This window comes from Telopea speciosissima, chromosome 4 (assembly GCF_018873765.1).
Source record: "Telopea speciosissima isolate NSW1024214 ecotype Mountain lineage chromosome 4, Tspe_v1, whole genome shotgun sequence".
NCBI lineage: Eukaryota > Viridiplantae > Streptophyta > Magnoliopsida > Proteales > Proteaceae > Telopea > Telopea speciosissima.
The window spans coordinates 21,168,203-21,183,708 of NC_057919.1; the positions used below are offsets into that span (position 1 = coordinate 21,168,203).

Consider the following 15,506-nt stretch of genomic DNA (forward strand, 5'->3'; position numbering starts at 1 on the left):
CGCTCAAAACAAAACAGCTCTTCTGCCTATTGACAAGCTGACCCGAGAAACCTTCATTTCTGCTGAGAAACCCCATAATCTGCTTAAGAGAGCCCTTCAGCACCCTAGAGAAAATAATAGTATCATCTGCGAATAGGCAATGAGAAACCCCAGGGCACCCTCTCGGCAGCTTGAAATAGGAGGCATGCCCTTCTGCAAACAGATTTTTAATGCCCCTGCTGAGTACCTCCTCTGCTAGGATAAAAAGAGCCGGGGATAGGGGATCCCCTTGCCTCACCCCTCTAGTTGACTTGAAAAAGCCCGACTGTCTGCCCCCCAGAACTATAGAGAACCAACAGTTTACCACCATCTTCTTAATTAAGTTGATCCAGTCATCGCTAAACCCAAAGCTAGAGAGGACCTGCCTAAGGAAAATCCATTCCAGCCGGTCATAGGCCTTAGCCATGTCAAGCTTAAGTATCATACTGCCCCCCCCCAGTCTTTCTATTAAGGTCTTGGGCTACCTCTTGGAGTATGGAGATATTGTCATGTATGCTTCTGCCCTGCACAAAAGCCTCTTGCTCCTCCGCTACAATAGAAGGAAGGGCTGGATGCAAAAATCTTGGCTATAATCTTATAAGCAAAGTTGCACAAGCTAATGGGTCGAAGATCAAACATTAGCTCAGGGTTCTCCTTTTCGGGAATAAGCACCAAGTTGGCCAGCTCACCTCCAACAAAAAAATCCTCTGAAGCCCCAAACATCCTTACCCACCACTTCCTAGCAAGGCGTGAAGAAATATCCCGAGAAGCCATCAGGGCCCGGCGCACTATTGCAAGACAAGGAGAAGACAGCCCCCTTAACCTTGTCCATTGAGGGCGTCACAAGAAGAGCAACATTATCAGCATCAGAAACAACCTTTGGAATCAGAGAGAGCAGACCCCCGTCCACCAAACAGCCCTGAGAGGTAAATATGTCCGAGAAATGCCGCACTACCTCCGCCTGAACCCCCTCAGGGTCCGTAATCCATGCTCCATCCCCCCCTTTAATTCTCTGGATATTGGCCTGCCTCCTTCTAATGTTAACCATAGAATGGAAAAACTTCGTGTTTCGATCCCCCTCCTTTAGCCAGGTCACTCTGGATTTTTGCTTCCAGAAAATTTCCTCTTGCAACAACATCTCCTGCAAGGCTTCCCTGGCGGTCACAAGAGCATCCTTGGAGACATCGGTGGCCTGCTGATCAAAAACAATTTCTGCCCTACTCACAGAGTCCTCCGCATCCCTAACTTTCTGATGGATATTGCCAAAGACCTCCTTGTTCCATTTTCGTAGCGCACTGCAAAGCAACTTGAGCTTCATAAACAAAATAAAGAGAGGCAAGCCAGAAACCGGCAAAACCCACTGGTCCTTAACAAAGTCCTGAAAGCCTGGATGCCGAAGCCACATCTGCTGAAATTTGAAGCTTGAGTAGGTATGATGGCCAGCAGCCAAGAAAGATAGGCCACTGGGCGCATGGTCTGAGCAAGTCCTGTTGAAATGGGAGGAAGTGCACCTGGGAAAAGCATTAATCCAAGCTGTACTTACCAGGAACCGATCCAGCCTGGCCAGCACCCTGCCAGCACCAACCTGGTTATTAGACCAAGTAAACATGTTACCAACATAACCCGCATCAACTAGGCCAGCCCTACTCACAAAATTCCCAAACTCCTCCAAAGAAAGAGAGCAAGCCAGACTACCACCCGTCTTTTCCAAAGGGGACACCATTGCATTAAAGTCTCCACCCACCGCCCATGGCAGAGTGACGGTTCGAGAGAAGAGCTCAAGCCTCTCCCACAACTCCGTTCGCTCCATGGTTGAACACCGGCCATGGACAAAAGTACAAGAAAGAACCCCCTGCTGGCATCTTCACATTCTAGAGTGATAAACTGATCATGTTCATCCACCACTCTGACCTTCATGGAAACCCTCCAAAAGACCCAAAACCTGTCCAATATATGCATCGAATCCAGCCTAATTCTTCACAGCACCATGCGTGCTTTCGGCTTTCGCCACCTGAGCTTTAGGTTCAGCTACAACTACAATGTCAAATTTATGCAAGCTCACTAAAGTTTTCAACCGCCTGATCGTAGGCTTATTTCCAATTCCCCGGGCATTTCAAAAAACACAGCTCATTAGGAATTATTACGGGGGGCGACTGTCGATCGCATCGATCTCGTAACATGCCGTTGGGCTCCCTCCCTGGTCTGTCTCCCATGCCTTGCCTTTTTAATTTTCTTCCTTTTATACACCTATGCCGCATTGAGGAAAGCAGGTTTTGGGAGCACTCGGCTCCTTACACGACATCCAACAGGCACTGAGGCACTGCTCCCTGGCTCCAGCCTCACTAATGTGTTGCGAATCCTCCCTTCTAGTGTGACATTGAAAGCCCTAAAGCTTTCCAGCATAGCCTGACGATCCAACAGAGGACCAGCCATACTCGAGACGAAACCATCATCCTTCGACCCAAGGGGCATAGCTCTGTTATCAAAAAAAGGTTGAGGCCAATCACAAACAGACTGCGATCACACACTAGTCAAGCTGCTGCCGGGGTCTAACGTGGTGCCAGCAGCCCTCGAGTCCACCACCGCCATGGCCAGCTCCTCCAGCCTGCTTTCACCGTCCATGGCCTCTTCGGCTTCAACACAAGGAATCTCCCCCTCCTCCACTGGATGGAGTGCACCACCCACATCTTCTGCAGGAACCTCCTCCTCGCGGGCCAAAACCTCGACACGGCCATTCGAGCCTAACCCCCCAGCAACAGGGTTAGCGAGATGACCTCCACCTTCGATCAAGGCTAAATTAGTGTCCACCGTCTGCTGCGCAACAGGCCTCCACCGTCCTCCCCTCCGGTGAGGTGGCATCGTTTGCCCCTGAGAAGAGAAGCCTCAGCTCCCTTATTTAACAAGAAATAAGAAGATCTTGATGGAGTCCCACCACCAGGATTAGGCATCTAATCCCTGGAAATAACCATGAGCTTCAGAGAAGCTTGTCTCCAATTAAATGGATGGCTATTTTCCAGACCTTACTTAGGGAGAGTCGACCCTGATTAGTTTCCCTCTTTCACTCAAACTACGCCATCGTTACAATATAAAGGTCAGAGTCTAACTTTGGATCAAGGAAATACAAAGTGAACGTTCTAAATCATAAAGCAATTAAAGAGACCTTTACCGATGGAAGAAATTAATTTTAAAATCGTACAAATATGTAAGACAGTGAATGTGGGACCCAAACATTTTTTTTTTTTTTTTTTTGAATAAAAAATTCATTAGCAAAAACACCGAAGGGAGGGGAGGAAAAAAGGGGGGATACACAAGGAGAAAGAGAGGGGGAAGGGGAACTATACAAACCACAAGCCACAGGCCTAAAGGACCTGGCTAGGAGAACGCAAGAGAGAAGAATCTAAGCCCCAGGTAACAACAATGTGCCTGTTCCTTGGGGAGTCTATAAGAGAGCCATGGGGAAGCATATGAAGTCTAGAGTTGATATCGAAGAAGATGGCTTTCCAAATTAGGTCAATGTACCGGGAGTTGGAAGCCCATCTACAAAGATTCCGCTCCATCCAGATATGAGAGATAACAGCCCCGAACACAAGCTTGCCAACAGTATCACAAATAGAGCTACCAGAAAAGGACATATCAAGCCAAAGCCACTCCCGGGCGAAGGGAAGGGGATGTCTACAACGGGGCTAAATGTAGTGCAAGGCTTTTTTCCAAATAGAGGTAATGTAGTTCTAGATAGGGTAAAGCCCTACTAGAAGCCAATTAAACCAGGACCAATAACAAGGAATTAAGGGGCTGTTGGTTCCGCAGTTTCAATAGGACAGAATTGCAGTTTTAGGTCAAATCTAGGGCTTAGGTTAGGATTATGGAAGGGGGGCTTAGGGGGTATGGCTAGGCAGGTTTATAGGACTCTAATAATGTAGGTATTATAGAGTTTTAAGTGTTTTGAAAATTCTGTAAAACTAGGAAGTAAGACAGGATCGACTATGGGTTTTGGGGAAATTAATGAAGGATGAGGGGATTAGGGTTTTGATGGACAAATAGGGGCAGCAGCTTGGGTCGAGTGTAGGGGGTGTTAAGGAGAGGCTGTGGTTTGAATTTGAAGTAATTATAATAGTTAAATATGGCTGGGCAGCAAGATCTAGGGTTTAATGGAGTTAGGGTTTATGGGATTCAAACCAAAAATAAAGGGGATCGATTGGGGGAAAGGATTAGAGGGTTAGAAGAAGAAATTGGGTGTCAAACTTAATGGAGATTCCACTGGCAGCAGCTTGAACAGATGTGAAGGATAGAACCACCTTCGAATTGAAGAAGATCCTCCCAGCCATCACGGCGTAAGGAGTCAACCGGATTCCACCAGTCCCTTTCTACCTTGAGATCCACAAGGATGCACACTCACAATGAGCAACACTCAACAGAGCAGGGCAACAACAATGGCAGCAAACAAAAGCTTTTCATTAATCAAATTCGTGTTCAACGTTTTGCCCTCTTACAACCTTATATAAAAGACTTAAAAATAGACTTCTAGTCTAAAAAGGAAAGGCCTAACCCAATCCTTAACCTATTAGGTAACTTAAACTGACTAGGAAACTAAAATACTAAAAGAAATAGACTCAAAACCTGGCTGGACTTATAGAATCCTAATCCAGCCCAACTTACATCACATGACCACTTAAGTTGTCACATGACCACTTAAACAAGTCACATGATCACTTAAGTGATCACATGACCACTAATTACATAAAAATCAAAACTAAGGAATTAAACAGCTAATCCCGTATGCAACCTAATTACCCATATTTTATGCCCATAAAAGTGGCCTATTACATAGAAAACCCATGGGATCAAAGACCCAACATACATATAATCCAACCCCCATTTCGGTGATGAATCTGCATCAAGAGGAGGCTAGGGGGCTAGAAAAAGGTGATCGACGTCCTCAATACCGTTCCAATAAAGGATGCAGGAGGGGGAGACAGAGAAGTGGTGAAGAATGAGGAAAGATTAGGGGAGGCAAAGGTTAAGGGTTCTCCAGACATTGAAAGAGTGTCTAGGAATGTAGCCTTTGTCCGAATGAGAGGGATGGGGAGGGGGGAGGGGGTAAGAGAGGCCCAGACCTAAGTGAGACCGGGGGGGAAAGGGAAAGGGGGGGACTAGGAGCCATCGGAGATTATTGATGAGAGGGGCAGATTTGGGGATGCCAGTAGAGTAGACCCCTCGGGCACCTAAGATGTTGTAAAGGACTCCAGCGGGATGCCAAAGATCAAGCCAGAGGGAGGTGGAGGTACCATCAACAATCACAGAGGATGTGGCACTAAGGGCTAAGGGACGGAAGAGAAGGATTTTGCACCAGACCTAGGAGGGGTCTGCAGGCTGGGGAATAGTCCAGATGGAATCATTTTTGAGGAGGTAGGAGTATACCCAATTAACCCAAATTGAGTCCTGTTTAGAGGAGATTTCCAGATTAGCTTGAGAAGGCCTACACTGTTATAATCATGGATTCGACGGATGCCAATGCCTCCTTCAGATTTGGGACTGCAGATTGCTGCCCAGCTAATCGAACGGAGGAATTGGAGGACTCTTGGCCTTTCCAAAGGAAAGCACATAAGAGAGATTCCATAGCTTTGATTATGGATTTTGGAAGCCCATAGATACCGCACTAGTAGATGTAAGAGGATAAGAGAATAGATTTGGTCAGAACAATCCTACCCGCATAGAAAAGGAAGTCTCCCTTCTAAAGCTAGAGCCTCTTATGGATAAGATCTAACGTAGGGGTGCAGTGAGGACTAGTCAGCTTGGCAGGAATAAGGGGGAGGCCAAGGTATTTCACGGGAAAGGACCTGAGGGAAAACCCAGTCAAACAAAGAAGGGTGGCTTTGTCATGCTCAGAGACCCCGGAGAAAAAGATTTGCGATTTTAAGAGTTTAATGCGTAAACCCGAGAGAGATTCAAAGAGCTGAAGGGAAGATGTGATAGAGGAGGGGGAAGCTTTGGAGAAGATCATAAGATCATTTACAAAGGCAAGGTGGGTGAGATTGAGGCTTTTGCACTTGGGGATGGGGGAGATGAGATGTTGGTCAATTTTAGCATGGATGCTCCTAGAGAGGACCCCTAGAGCAAGGAAGAAGAGGAAAGGGAGAGGGGGCAACCTTGACGGATACAAATTTTCGAAGGGAAAAACCCGACAGGGGAGCCATTGTTAATGATCGGAAGATATGCAGGAATGAATCCAGCGGACAAAGACAAAGGGAAAGAACATCTAGGTCAAGACATCACAAATGATATCCTATCTTAGGGAGTCAAAAGCTTTACGGATGTCAATCTTCAAGAGGGCAGCAGGGGAATGTGATTTGCAGTCAAAACCTCGGACAATCTTCGCACAAAGGAGAATATTATCAACAATGCTTCTACCAGAGATGAAGGCCGATAGGTTCGGGCTGACTAAAGAAGGAATCAATAACTGAAGTCGATTAGCAAGAATTTTGGCAATGAATTTGTAGAGACCGTTGCAAAGAGCGATAGGCCTAAATTCTGACAGGGAAGAGGATCCCTCTATTCTGGGGATGAGGCAAAGGAATGTTTGGTTAATGCGCGGGAGCTAGTAGGGATTAAAGAAGAAGCTGCAGATGGCTTCAATGAGATCATCTTTGATGATGTCCCAACTAGCCGAGAAGAATCCCATACTGAACCCATCGGGACTTGGAGCCTGATTGGATTTATGCGAGGGATCTACTTTAAGGATTTCATTATCTGAGGGAATGGATTGGAGGAGATCCAAAAAGGAGGAGGGGACGAATTTATTAGTGAGGTTAGGGGGGATGGGGGAGGGGGAGATAGGGGAGGGGGAGATAGGGGAGTGCAGAAGAGAGAGGAGAAGTAGGAGATGGCTTCATTTTTAATGCAAGGGATGCAGCGATTGGGGTGCCATCAGAAGAACTAGAGTTGGAGCTGGCTTTCAAAGAACGATGGAAGTAAGCTGTATTAGAGTCTCCAAGCTCAAGTCATTTAATGTGGGATTTTTGGCAAAGAAAACTCTCTTCTTTGGAGGAGAGAGGATAACTCAGTGGAGAGCCTTTTCTCTTCCTCAACAAGCAAAGGGTTGAGCATGTCCAACTGGACTGGGATATTGGACACGGGAGAGGTTGGAACCGCAAGAGGAAAGCTGGGAGGAAATATTACCAAAGGTGGTGGAATTCCAAACTTTGAGAGTAGCTTTGGAATTACGAAGCTTTTTTACAAAAGCAAGGAGAGGGAGAGAGAAACATTGGATAGGCATGGACCAAGCCTCTCAGACAGTGGGAAGGTAAAGGGAATGGAAAGTCCGCATGTCAAAGAATTTGAAAGGCTTTGGGCCAAAGGATTAGGGATTGATGAGAAGGTGACAAGGGCTATGATCAGACATACCAGGGAGGAAGGAGGCATGAGAATTGGAGAATAGGGATAGCCAAGCATCATTGATCAGGAAACGATCAATTTTGCAAGCAATCCGATCAGAGCCCACTCTCCTATCATGCCAGGTAAGGGGAGATCCCCGACCATCTCAGACCATTGATTCCGAGATCTTCAATACAGTCATTGAAGGCATTGACAGAGGGGAGATCAAGGGAATGACCACCAATTTTTTTAGAGCCAAAATGAACAACATTAAAGTAGCCTCCTACACCTTAGGTAAGGGGGCCAACCCTAGAATGGAGAAGAGAAAGGTCATCCCATAAAGGGAGATGATCAGCAGCTCTATTGAGGGCATATACAACCGAAAGGAAGAGAGAGAACGAGGGGTTAAGGAGGGATAGATGGCTAGATGCAAGTGAAGAACTTGAGAAGAGAAGGAGGAGGAGATATGAATTTTTGCGGGGTCTCAAAGGATCCAAATACGACCATTAAGGGAGTGGTCATAGTTGGAAATGAAGGACCAAGAGGGGGCAATAGAGGAGACAATGCGGGGGGGCATTGTATTGGAGAACTCTAGTTTCAAGAAGAGCACAGAAAGAAGCATTATTGGATTTGATGAGAGATCGAATCTCAGCATGTTTGGCCAAAGAATTGAGACGCTTGACGTTCCAAATTAATCCAACACACATGGAGAACTAAATGGGGTTGTGCGGCGACACCCGAGGGGGAAGGCTTCTATATCTCTTGCGAGAGTAGGTAATAAGTTGGAGACAAGCCAAGGGGTTAGCCACAAGGGGGAGACCGCAAGAGGTCTATTCAAAGAGGAGGGGAGGCTCGGTAGAGCCTCGAGGGGGGGAGGGGGATCTCACCAAAGTGGGCCTCATTGAGAAAAGGGCAGTTAGGGGGAGGGGAACCAAACTGGACAAAGAAACCAGGTGAAGGGGGCGGATTCTGGGTAGGTTGGTCCAAAGATAGAAGGTTAGAGGGAGGACGGTTCAGGGGAGGGGTTAAAAAACGGGTCATAACAAAGGAGTTAGGAGAAAGCTGGAACAGAGGAGGTCGTGGATGCAAGGGATGGGCCAGGAGTGGGTTAGAGTGGGACGGGGTTGGCTAGATAGGACCAGGTTTAGGAAAGGTGCGGGAAAAAGGAGCACATGGGGCCGGGTTAGGATCATAGACTTTGGGACACATGGGACGGGGGTTAGAGAGGTTACCATGGTTAAGAGAAGGGTTAGGTGAGGTTAAAATGAGAAAAGGGGGAAAGTCGAGAAGGGGGGGTAGGAAGAAGAGGGGGGCATTGGGGAGAGGACGTCACGTGGGTTTATCGCAAAAAAGGAAAAGGATTGAAATTGGAGCAAAAGGAGAGGGGACGGAAGATGGTTGCAGGTTTAAGGGGTCAGGGTGGGTAGCAGAGGAAGGGATACCTTCGAGGGAGTGGCTACGTCGGTGAGATCGAAGACCTTTTTGGCAGGAACTTGACGTACAGGAGGCAGGGGTCTGCGACGGCAGGAAAATTTGGAGCCTAGTGACCAAAGGACCAGAGAGCCTCGACGAACCAGAAGCTTGAGCACCAATTGAAGAACCAACTTTTCCAAAACTTGGGGCCAGAGGAGCCACCTGAACTTGCGAGTTGCGACTACAACTGCAACAAGGAAAGCGGCAGCAACGGCACATGAGTCAAAGCCTGCTGTGAAGGAACCATCGGACCAAGGTTAGCAGAAGGGACCAATGGTTCAGACAAGCAAACAACACTGTTGCTGGGAGACGAGCCAGTCTCGGGAACAAGGATGGAGCAGTAGCTCCTACCAAGGGAGAACCAGAGGTCGGTTTCGCTCGTAGACAGCGAAGGCGGCAGCATGATCTTTTCCAGCCACGGCTGGGGTCACGGGAGGTGACAGGGTGAGGCGGAGAAGTTGGGTATAGGGGAGACCCAAGAAGAAAAGGTGTGGCCACTGAGTCTAGATGATGATCAACGGTGGCAGATTCTGAGGAAGCTTAGCGGCAGTCGGTGGAGATGGAAGCAGGAACTGTAGTAGCAGGCATTTCGAAGGCAGTTGTTGAATCAGGAGGGCCAACGGTGGCTTCAAAGGTGTCTTCTGTAACTTCAGAGTCGACTAGAAGAGATGAAAAGAGGCGATTGAAGCCTTAGCAAAGCATGATATTGAATGATGTCCAAAGGTCTTGCAGTGGATGCAGTGAGGAGGGAGCCAGTCATATCTAACAGATTGTTCAAAACTGTAGCCATCTTCTTCCACAATGGAGATGGAGGAAGGAGGGGGACAGTCAGCAGGGACATCAACACAGATCCTAGCAATCGTGAGCCGGTCCATATTCAAAGTGTGAGCATCAGAGTAAAGGGAAAAGCCAATGACTCAGCCAATTCTACTAAGGCAGTCTTGACTCCAGTAATGGAAAGGAATACCAGGCAGAGCAATCCAAAGGGGAATGGAGCTGAAGTCGACCTTATGGAATTGTATATATGGATCCCACTGGCGGAGGAAGATTGGCTTAGATCCAACAAGCCAAGGAGCCCCATCAAGAGCACGAGCTTTAGCTTCATTAGAGAAGAACTTGAAGATGAACACACCATTATCGAGGAGATAAATATCCAGAGAACCTTGAGCTTTCCATTGTTTGGTATGATAAGCTTTTACAATATTGAAGGACGGTCCAGAACCAAGAAAATGACCAACGAGGCAAGTTTTCCATTTGGAAGTTTCAGGAGAGAGCAGGTTATTGGGGCAGAGAGCATACGTTGAGGAACCATCAGTGGAAGGTTTGACATAATAGAGAGAGAACCCAGAACTAGAGGAGGAAGATGAAGAAGTGAAGAGGGAGGACCAAGGCTTAGTCCCGGCAGGGGTTGCGGAGGTGGGAGGAGCCAGGGAAGCGGAAGGAGGAGGAGAGCTCATTCTCTCATTTTTCCCTAACATGGCAGTGTGGGAACCAAAGATTACCCACCTGGAACCCAGAAATTTTACATGCGCATGTAATACACCACAGGAAGAAGCCTGTTAAACCTTGTTGCACCCCTAGATTGGTCATATGGGAGCAACCTGAGGCTGGACTTTATTTACCTTATGAGCACCCCCACCTTTGTTGTGTCAGAAAGCCAGAAACCCACTTGGGTTCTGGATTTCATTTTCCCATGTACATAGGGTTTCATTCCCATGACAATTTCTCAAATCAATGTTTCTTGTGTACACACCATAATGCTGCTCAAGTTATATGCTTGGCAGGACAAACTGGATTTGTAGAGCCATACGAGCGGACCATGAACCAGAATTAAACGACATACAAGCACAGAATAGGTACCAAGTCAACCAATAAATATGGACATGAATATAGTAAAGAGAGGCATACACTGCTCCAAATTGCCGTCAGCTGAATCAGTCGCATCATTCCTGAATATACCATTCTGTCCCATCACAAGAGCTGCACTTGGTGCTTGTGCCAAAGCAGTCTCAAGTGCATTCTTCCACTCATAGAGGTCCTCTGATGTCTCAGCCTAGCATATCAAAAGAAAAGCATTACTCTCTCGTATTGAAGCAAACTGCAAATTATCATAAGAAGACAAGCATTATTAATAATATTGAGAAACCTGATTTTGCTAACAAGTTTCCCTGTTCTCACTTTTGAAACAATTGTTCTCAACTACTAAAATAGTCAGTTATGTAAAATACTTTGGTAATCAACTAACCAGCTTGACATGTAATGAAGGTGCATAATCCTTAAATCTATGAAAAGATCTATGCAGACAAAGAAAATTTTCTTTGGATAGGCAGCAAGAGAATTTATTAAAATTAAGGCAAGAGAGCACAGATATAAAGGGGAGCACAAAGCGGCCCCAAAGGGAGAGCGGGAAGAAAGGAGAGAAAAAAGAGGCCAGCCCTAAGCGGCACACAACAGACCCCCAATGCCACATCCAACATCTACCAACCTAAAAAGGCAGCATCCTGCTACTAATGCCTAACAAGTAACACATTAACCCAACAGAAACTGCAAAGAAAGATGAAAGAGATAAAGAAGAAGACTGACGAAAAGAAAGAAATCAATGGATGAGAAACATCAAGCCCACATGCAACTTCTCCATAATTCCTTGGATTTTACTGTAAAAACCAAAAGAAGAGTATTCCCTATCAAGAGAGAGCATTCAGTTTGCTTCCTTTTGTTCTTTTTTCCTCCTTCCCATGTTTTGGTTGAGTGGTGTTCCTTTCTTGAGCATTCTGCTTTTGTCTTCTAACAAATTTTGTTATCTATCAAAAAAAGAAAAGGACCAAAAGAAGTTTCTAATTCTTGGTTTAGAACCAGAAAGTCCAACAGTACAGGTGCAAGTACATCAGACTCGAGGCATATTTCAAGCTTGAAGAACCCCTTCCTTGCGAAACTACCAAGTTGCTGCCAGAATACAACTCAATATAAGAAAGTTATAAGAGAACCCAAAATAACAATGACACCACAGAAATCAGGGATATATCATCTATTTTTGCAATTTTTTGGATTTTTCACGGATCTCATGTCCCCTTTAAAAAGGGAAAATATCAAGAGATACAGAATTTTTTATTTTATTTTTTTTTTTTAAAAACCCGAATATTACCTGGGACCCGGGCTGGCCCCTAAGCTTTTATTAAAATCAAATAAAATAATAAAGAATACAGGGGGGGACATACCGCCTTACCCCAACCCACGACATCAAGAGGACACACCACTCGAAAAGTCTAACCCACCCTTACATGAGTAAGAAGCAAGGCCTTTAATTCCATAGAACTGGTAATCCAACCTTGTCCTCACGAAGAATGACCTGCAGAGGTCCCAAAGGGATGCAACCAGGTTGAAACCTGGACGAAGTCTCAGTGTCACAAGAAAGATTGGCCAACCAGTCAGCCGCTCTATTGCTTTCCCGAAAGGCAAAGGAAACACGGGCCCGTGTGGCAACCACTAAGTCTTGAATCTCCTTAAAGAGATACCATCCTCTCCATAGACTACACCTCTTCATATTAACTACTTTGACAGTTGCCTCTGAATCACAATTGACCACCACGTCCAAAAGACCCATCTCCTCGCACACCTTCAGCCCATCCCTTAAAGCCCTCAGCTCCGCCAGGGCATTAGTGCAAGGGCCATAAAAGTTAGAGAAAGCAGCCATAACCTCCCCTTGTCGGTTCCTGATGATCCCTCCCCCACCACCCAGGCCTGGGTTACCACAACAAGCGCCATCCACATTCAGCTTAACTGAGATAAACGGGGGGCACCAATACACCGGGATACGGCGCTTCCTCCTGGGGACAGGTGGCATCAAGCCAAGACACTGCAAAAGTATCCATCTCTGGCAGATCCATGAGTGCCTACCTTGGACGGATAGTGAAGTTCCCTCACCCAGGTTTTAATACATTCAATTATGCTGCTAGCTGTACACTTCTTCTCCCCGTGGCTCCTGTTGTTCCTTTCCTTCCACAGCTCCCAGATGACCAAAGATGGCAGTATCCCTGTTACATAGGCACTGAGGCAATGGCCGCCCGCCAAACCCTGCCAATGTAAAACCCTGCTCCTTGCATCCTGGGTGGGGGGCAGGGCAATGTCGAAAATTCTTGAGAAGTAGCCCCAAACTCTAGTCGGCGTGCCTCCTGCAATGAGGCAATGATCCGTCGTCTCCCTTCGAGGTCTCCCACAACAAACACACTTGGAAACCAGAGGGATGCCCAACGACATCAAGGAGTCATCAGTGGGTATCTTCCCATTCAACAGCTGCCACGAGAAGAAACCCACTTTCACCGGTAGTGTTTGATTCCAGATCCACTTAGCATATTGCACCGTTGGTGCACCACCCCGCACCTCCTTCCAAACCGCCTTGGTAGAGAACAAACCATTGCTGCAGAGGGTCCAGACCAACACATCCTCTCTGTCCGACAGGAAGAAAGAGCTTGACGAAATGCTCTCTCTAATGGCTTTAGTGTCTATATTGTCCAGCACCTCCTTCCTCCAGGACCCATCCTCCCCAACAGCCTCCTTCACCCGCAGTTCCAAATCAACCACAAGCCCATTATCCACCGTGTCAATGAGCGGGCCGAAGCCCGTCCAGTTATCCAGCCAAAAGTAAATGTCACCGGCCCCTAGTAACCATCTGGAATTGTGCAACAGTAGATCCTTGTGCTCCAATGTGTTCCGCCATGACTTAGACCCAGTCCCAGCCGCCTATAAAAGTGTCACATGCTGGTTTTTGAAATACCTTGCCTTAAAGAAATCACTCCATAGAGACCGCTCCGTTAGGACCCTCCACAGACCTTTAAGTCTGAGTGAAAGGCCTACATCCTCCAGTAGTCTAATCCCCAAACCACCTTCCTCAAGCGGCCTGCAGACCCTCTACCAACCAACCCAGTGCTTTCTCTTCCCCCACTCCGAGCTTCCCCAAAGGAAATCAACAAAAACACCGTAAATTCGCCGAGTAACCGCTTTAGGCGGCGACAGCGTAGCAAGAACATGTATAGGGATCGAAGATAGCACATGTTTTAAAAGAGTGATCCTACCTCCTGTGGACAGCAATCTTCCTCGCCAGCCTGCTACTTTGCTTCTAATCTTATCAATCAACCCATCAAACAGGCAAATTTTCAGCCTTCCCGAGTGGAGCGGTGCACCCAAGTAAGTGATAGGGAGAGCCTTCCTAGGGAAACCTGTGATTTCCCCTACCAGGCGGGCCCTAGCCGGGGAGGCCAAACCACTCAAAACAAAACAGCTCTTCTGCCTATTGACCAGCTGACCCAAGAATCCTTCGTATCTGCTAAGAAACCCCATAATCTGCTTCAGCGATCCCTTCAACGCCCTGGAGAATATAATAGTGTCATCTGCAAACAAGCAATGAGAAACCCAGGGCAGCCTCTCGGCAGCTTGTAGAAAGAAGCATGCCCCTCTGTAAACAGATTTTTAATGCCCTTGCTGAGAACCTCCTCTACGATAATGAAAAGGGCCAGTGAAAGAGGGTCTCCTTGCCATACAGTAAATTATCATGAATATTTTGAATCATGTGATGCAGGAGAATCTCCACAAGGAATTGTTGGGTTTCGGTTTGGGTTAGTTAGTCGTGGGCTTTATTAATGTAAGGGTTTGGAATATGATACCCACCAAATAGATATATAAATATAAATGTTTTTAGCAGTGAGCATCTTGCTTCTTTGGATTGAAGACATCGAGTGTAAGTAGGAAGGGTCAAGGTTCGAGAACTCGCGAGATCTCGCCGAGATCGCGCCGAGTTTCTCGGATTTTCGAAATCTCGAGACGGGATTGCCTGCAAGTCTCAAAAGTGCAATATCTCGGCGAGATCTCGGATCTCGGTTGGATCTCGGTTTCGACCCATTATTTTAACCCACCTACCACTTAAATACCTTACCTAATTGGACAAAACTCGATATATCTCGGCGAGATCTCGGATCTCGGGTCCAGATCTCGGGTTGACCCAAAGTTGAGGCTTCGAGTTGAAAAAAAAAAAATGCACCAACTCGGCAAGATCTCGGCGAGATCTCGACTCGTCTCGGTTTTTCCAAGAGTCGAGTTGGCACCGAGACCCGAGTTTTAGTACCTTGGGAAGGGTTGAAAGAGAGTCCAACTGTTTAGATGTCTAAGGCCATAGACACATCAAAATATGGGAAGAGAAAGGATTCTTGATGCTGATTCATCACCAAAATAAGCTTGTTTTATTAAGAATAAGTCTAGGTTTGGGTTATATACGTGTTGGGCCTTTGATCCCATGGGTTTTCTATGTAATAGGCCACTTTTATGGACCTCAAACATGGGTAATTAGGTAGCATACGGGATTAATTGTTTTAGTTCCATAGTTTTATTTTGGTGTTTTTGTTCATAAATTGAACCGGTTCAACCAATGGTTCAATTTAAGTGATTTTAGTAGTTTTCTTTTAAGTGTTTAGTGGGGCTGGATTAGGAATTTGTTTGAGTCTATTTCAGTTTCCTAGTCAGTTAAAGTTACCTAATAGGTTAAGAATTGGGTTAAGCTTTTCCTTTTTAGTGTAGGAGTCTATTTTTTAGTCTTGTTAGAATCTGAGAAGAAGAGTAACAGAGCTGAAGTGCTTGAATGATCAATGAGATCAGTC

At 46.4% G+C, this 15,506-nt stretch overlaps 1 protein-coding gene across 3 annotated transcripts in view; it reads right to left on the reverse strand.

Moving 5' to 3' along the window:
- The window catches only part of LOC122658483 (rho GTPase-activating protein REN1-like), a 79,718-nt gene that overhangs the window by 48,979 nt on the left and 15,233 nt on the right, over positions 1-15,506 (reverse strand). For all 3 annotated transcript variants that reach the window (XM_043853462.1, XM_043853461.1, XM_043853460.1), the window contains exon 7: positions 10,771-10,915. In XM_043853462.1, the coding sequence (XP_043709397.1) occupies positions 10,771-10,915 (145 nt within the window). The remainder of the gene's footprint in view (positions 1-10,770; positions 10,916-15,506) is intronic.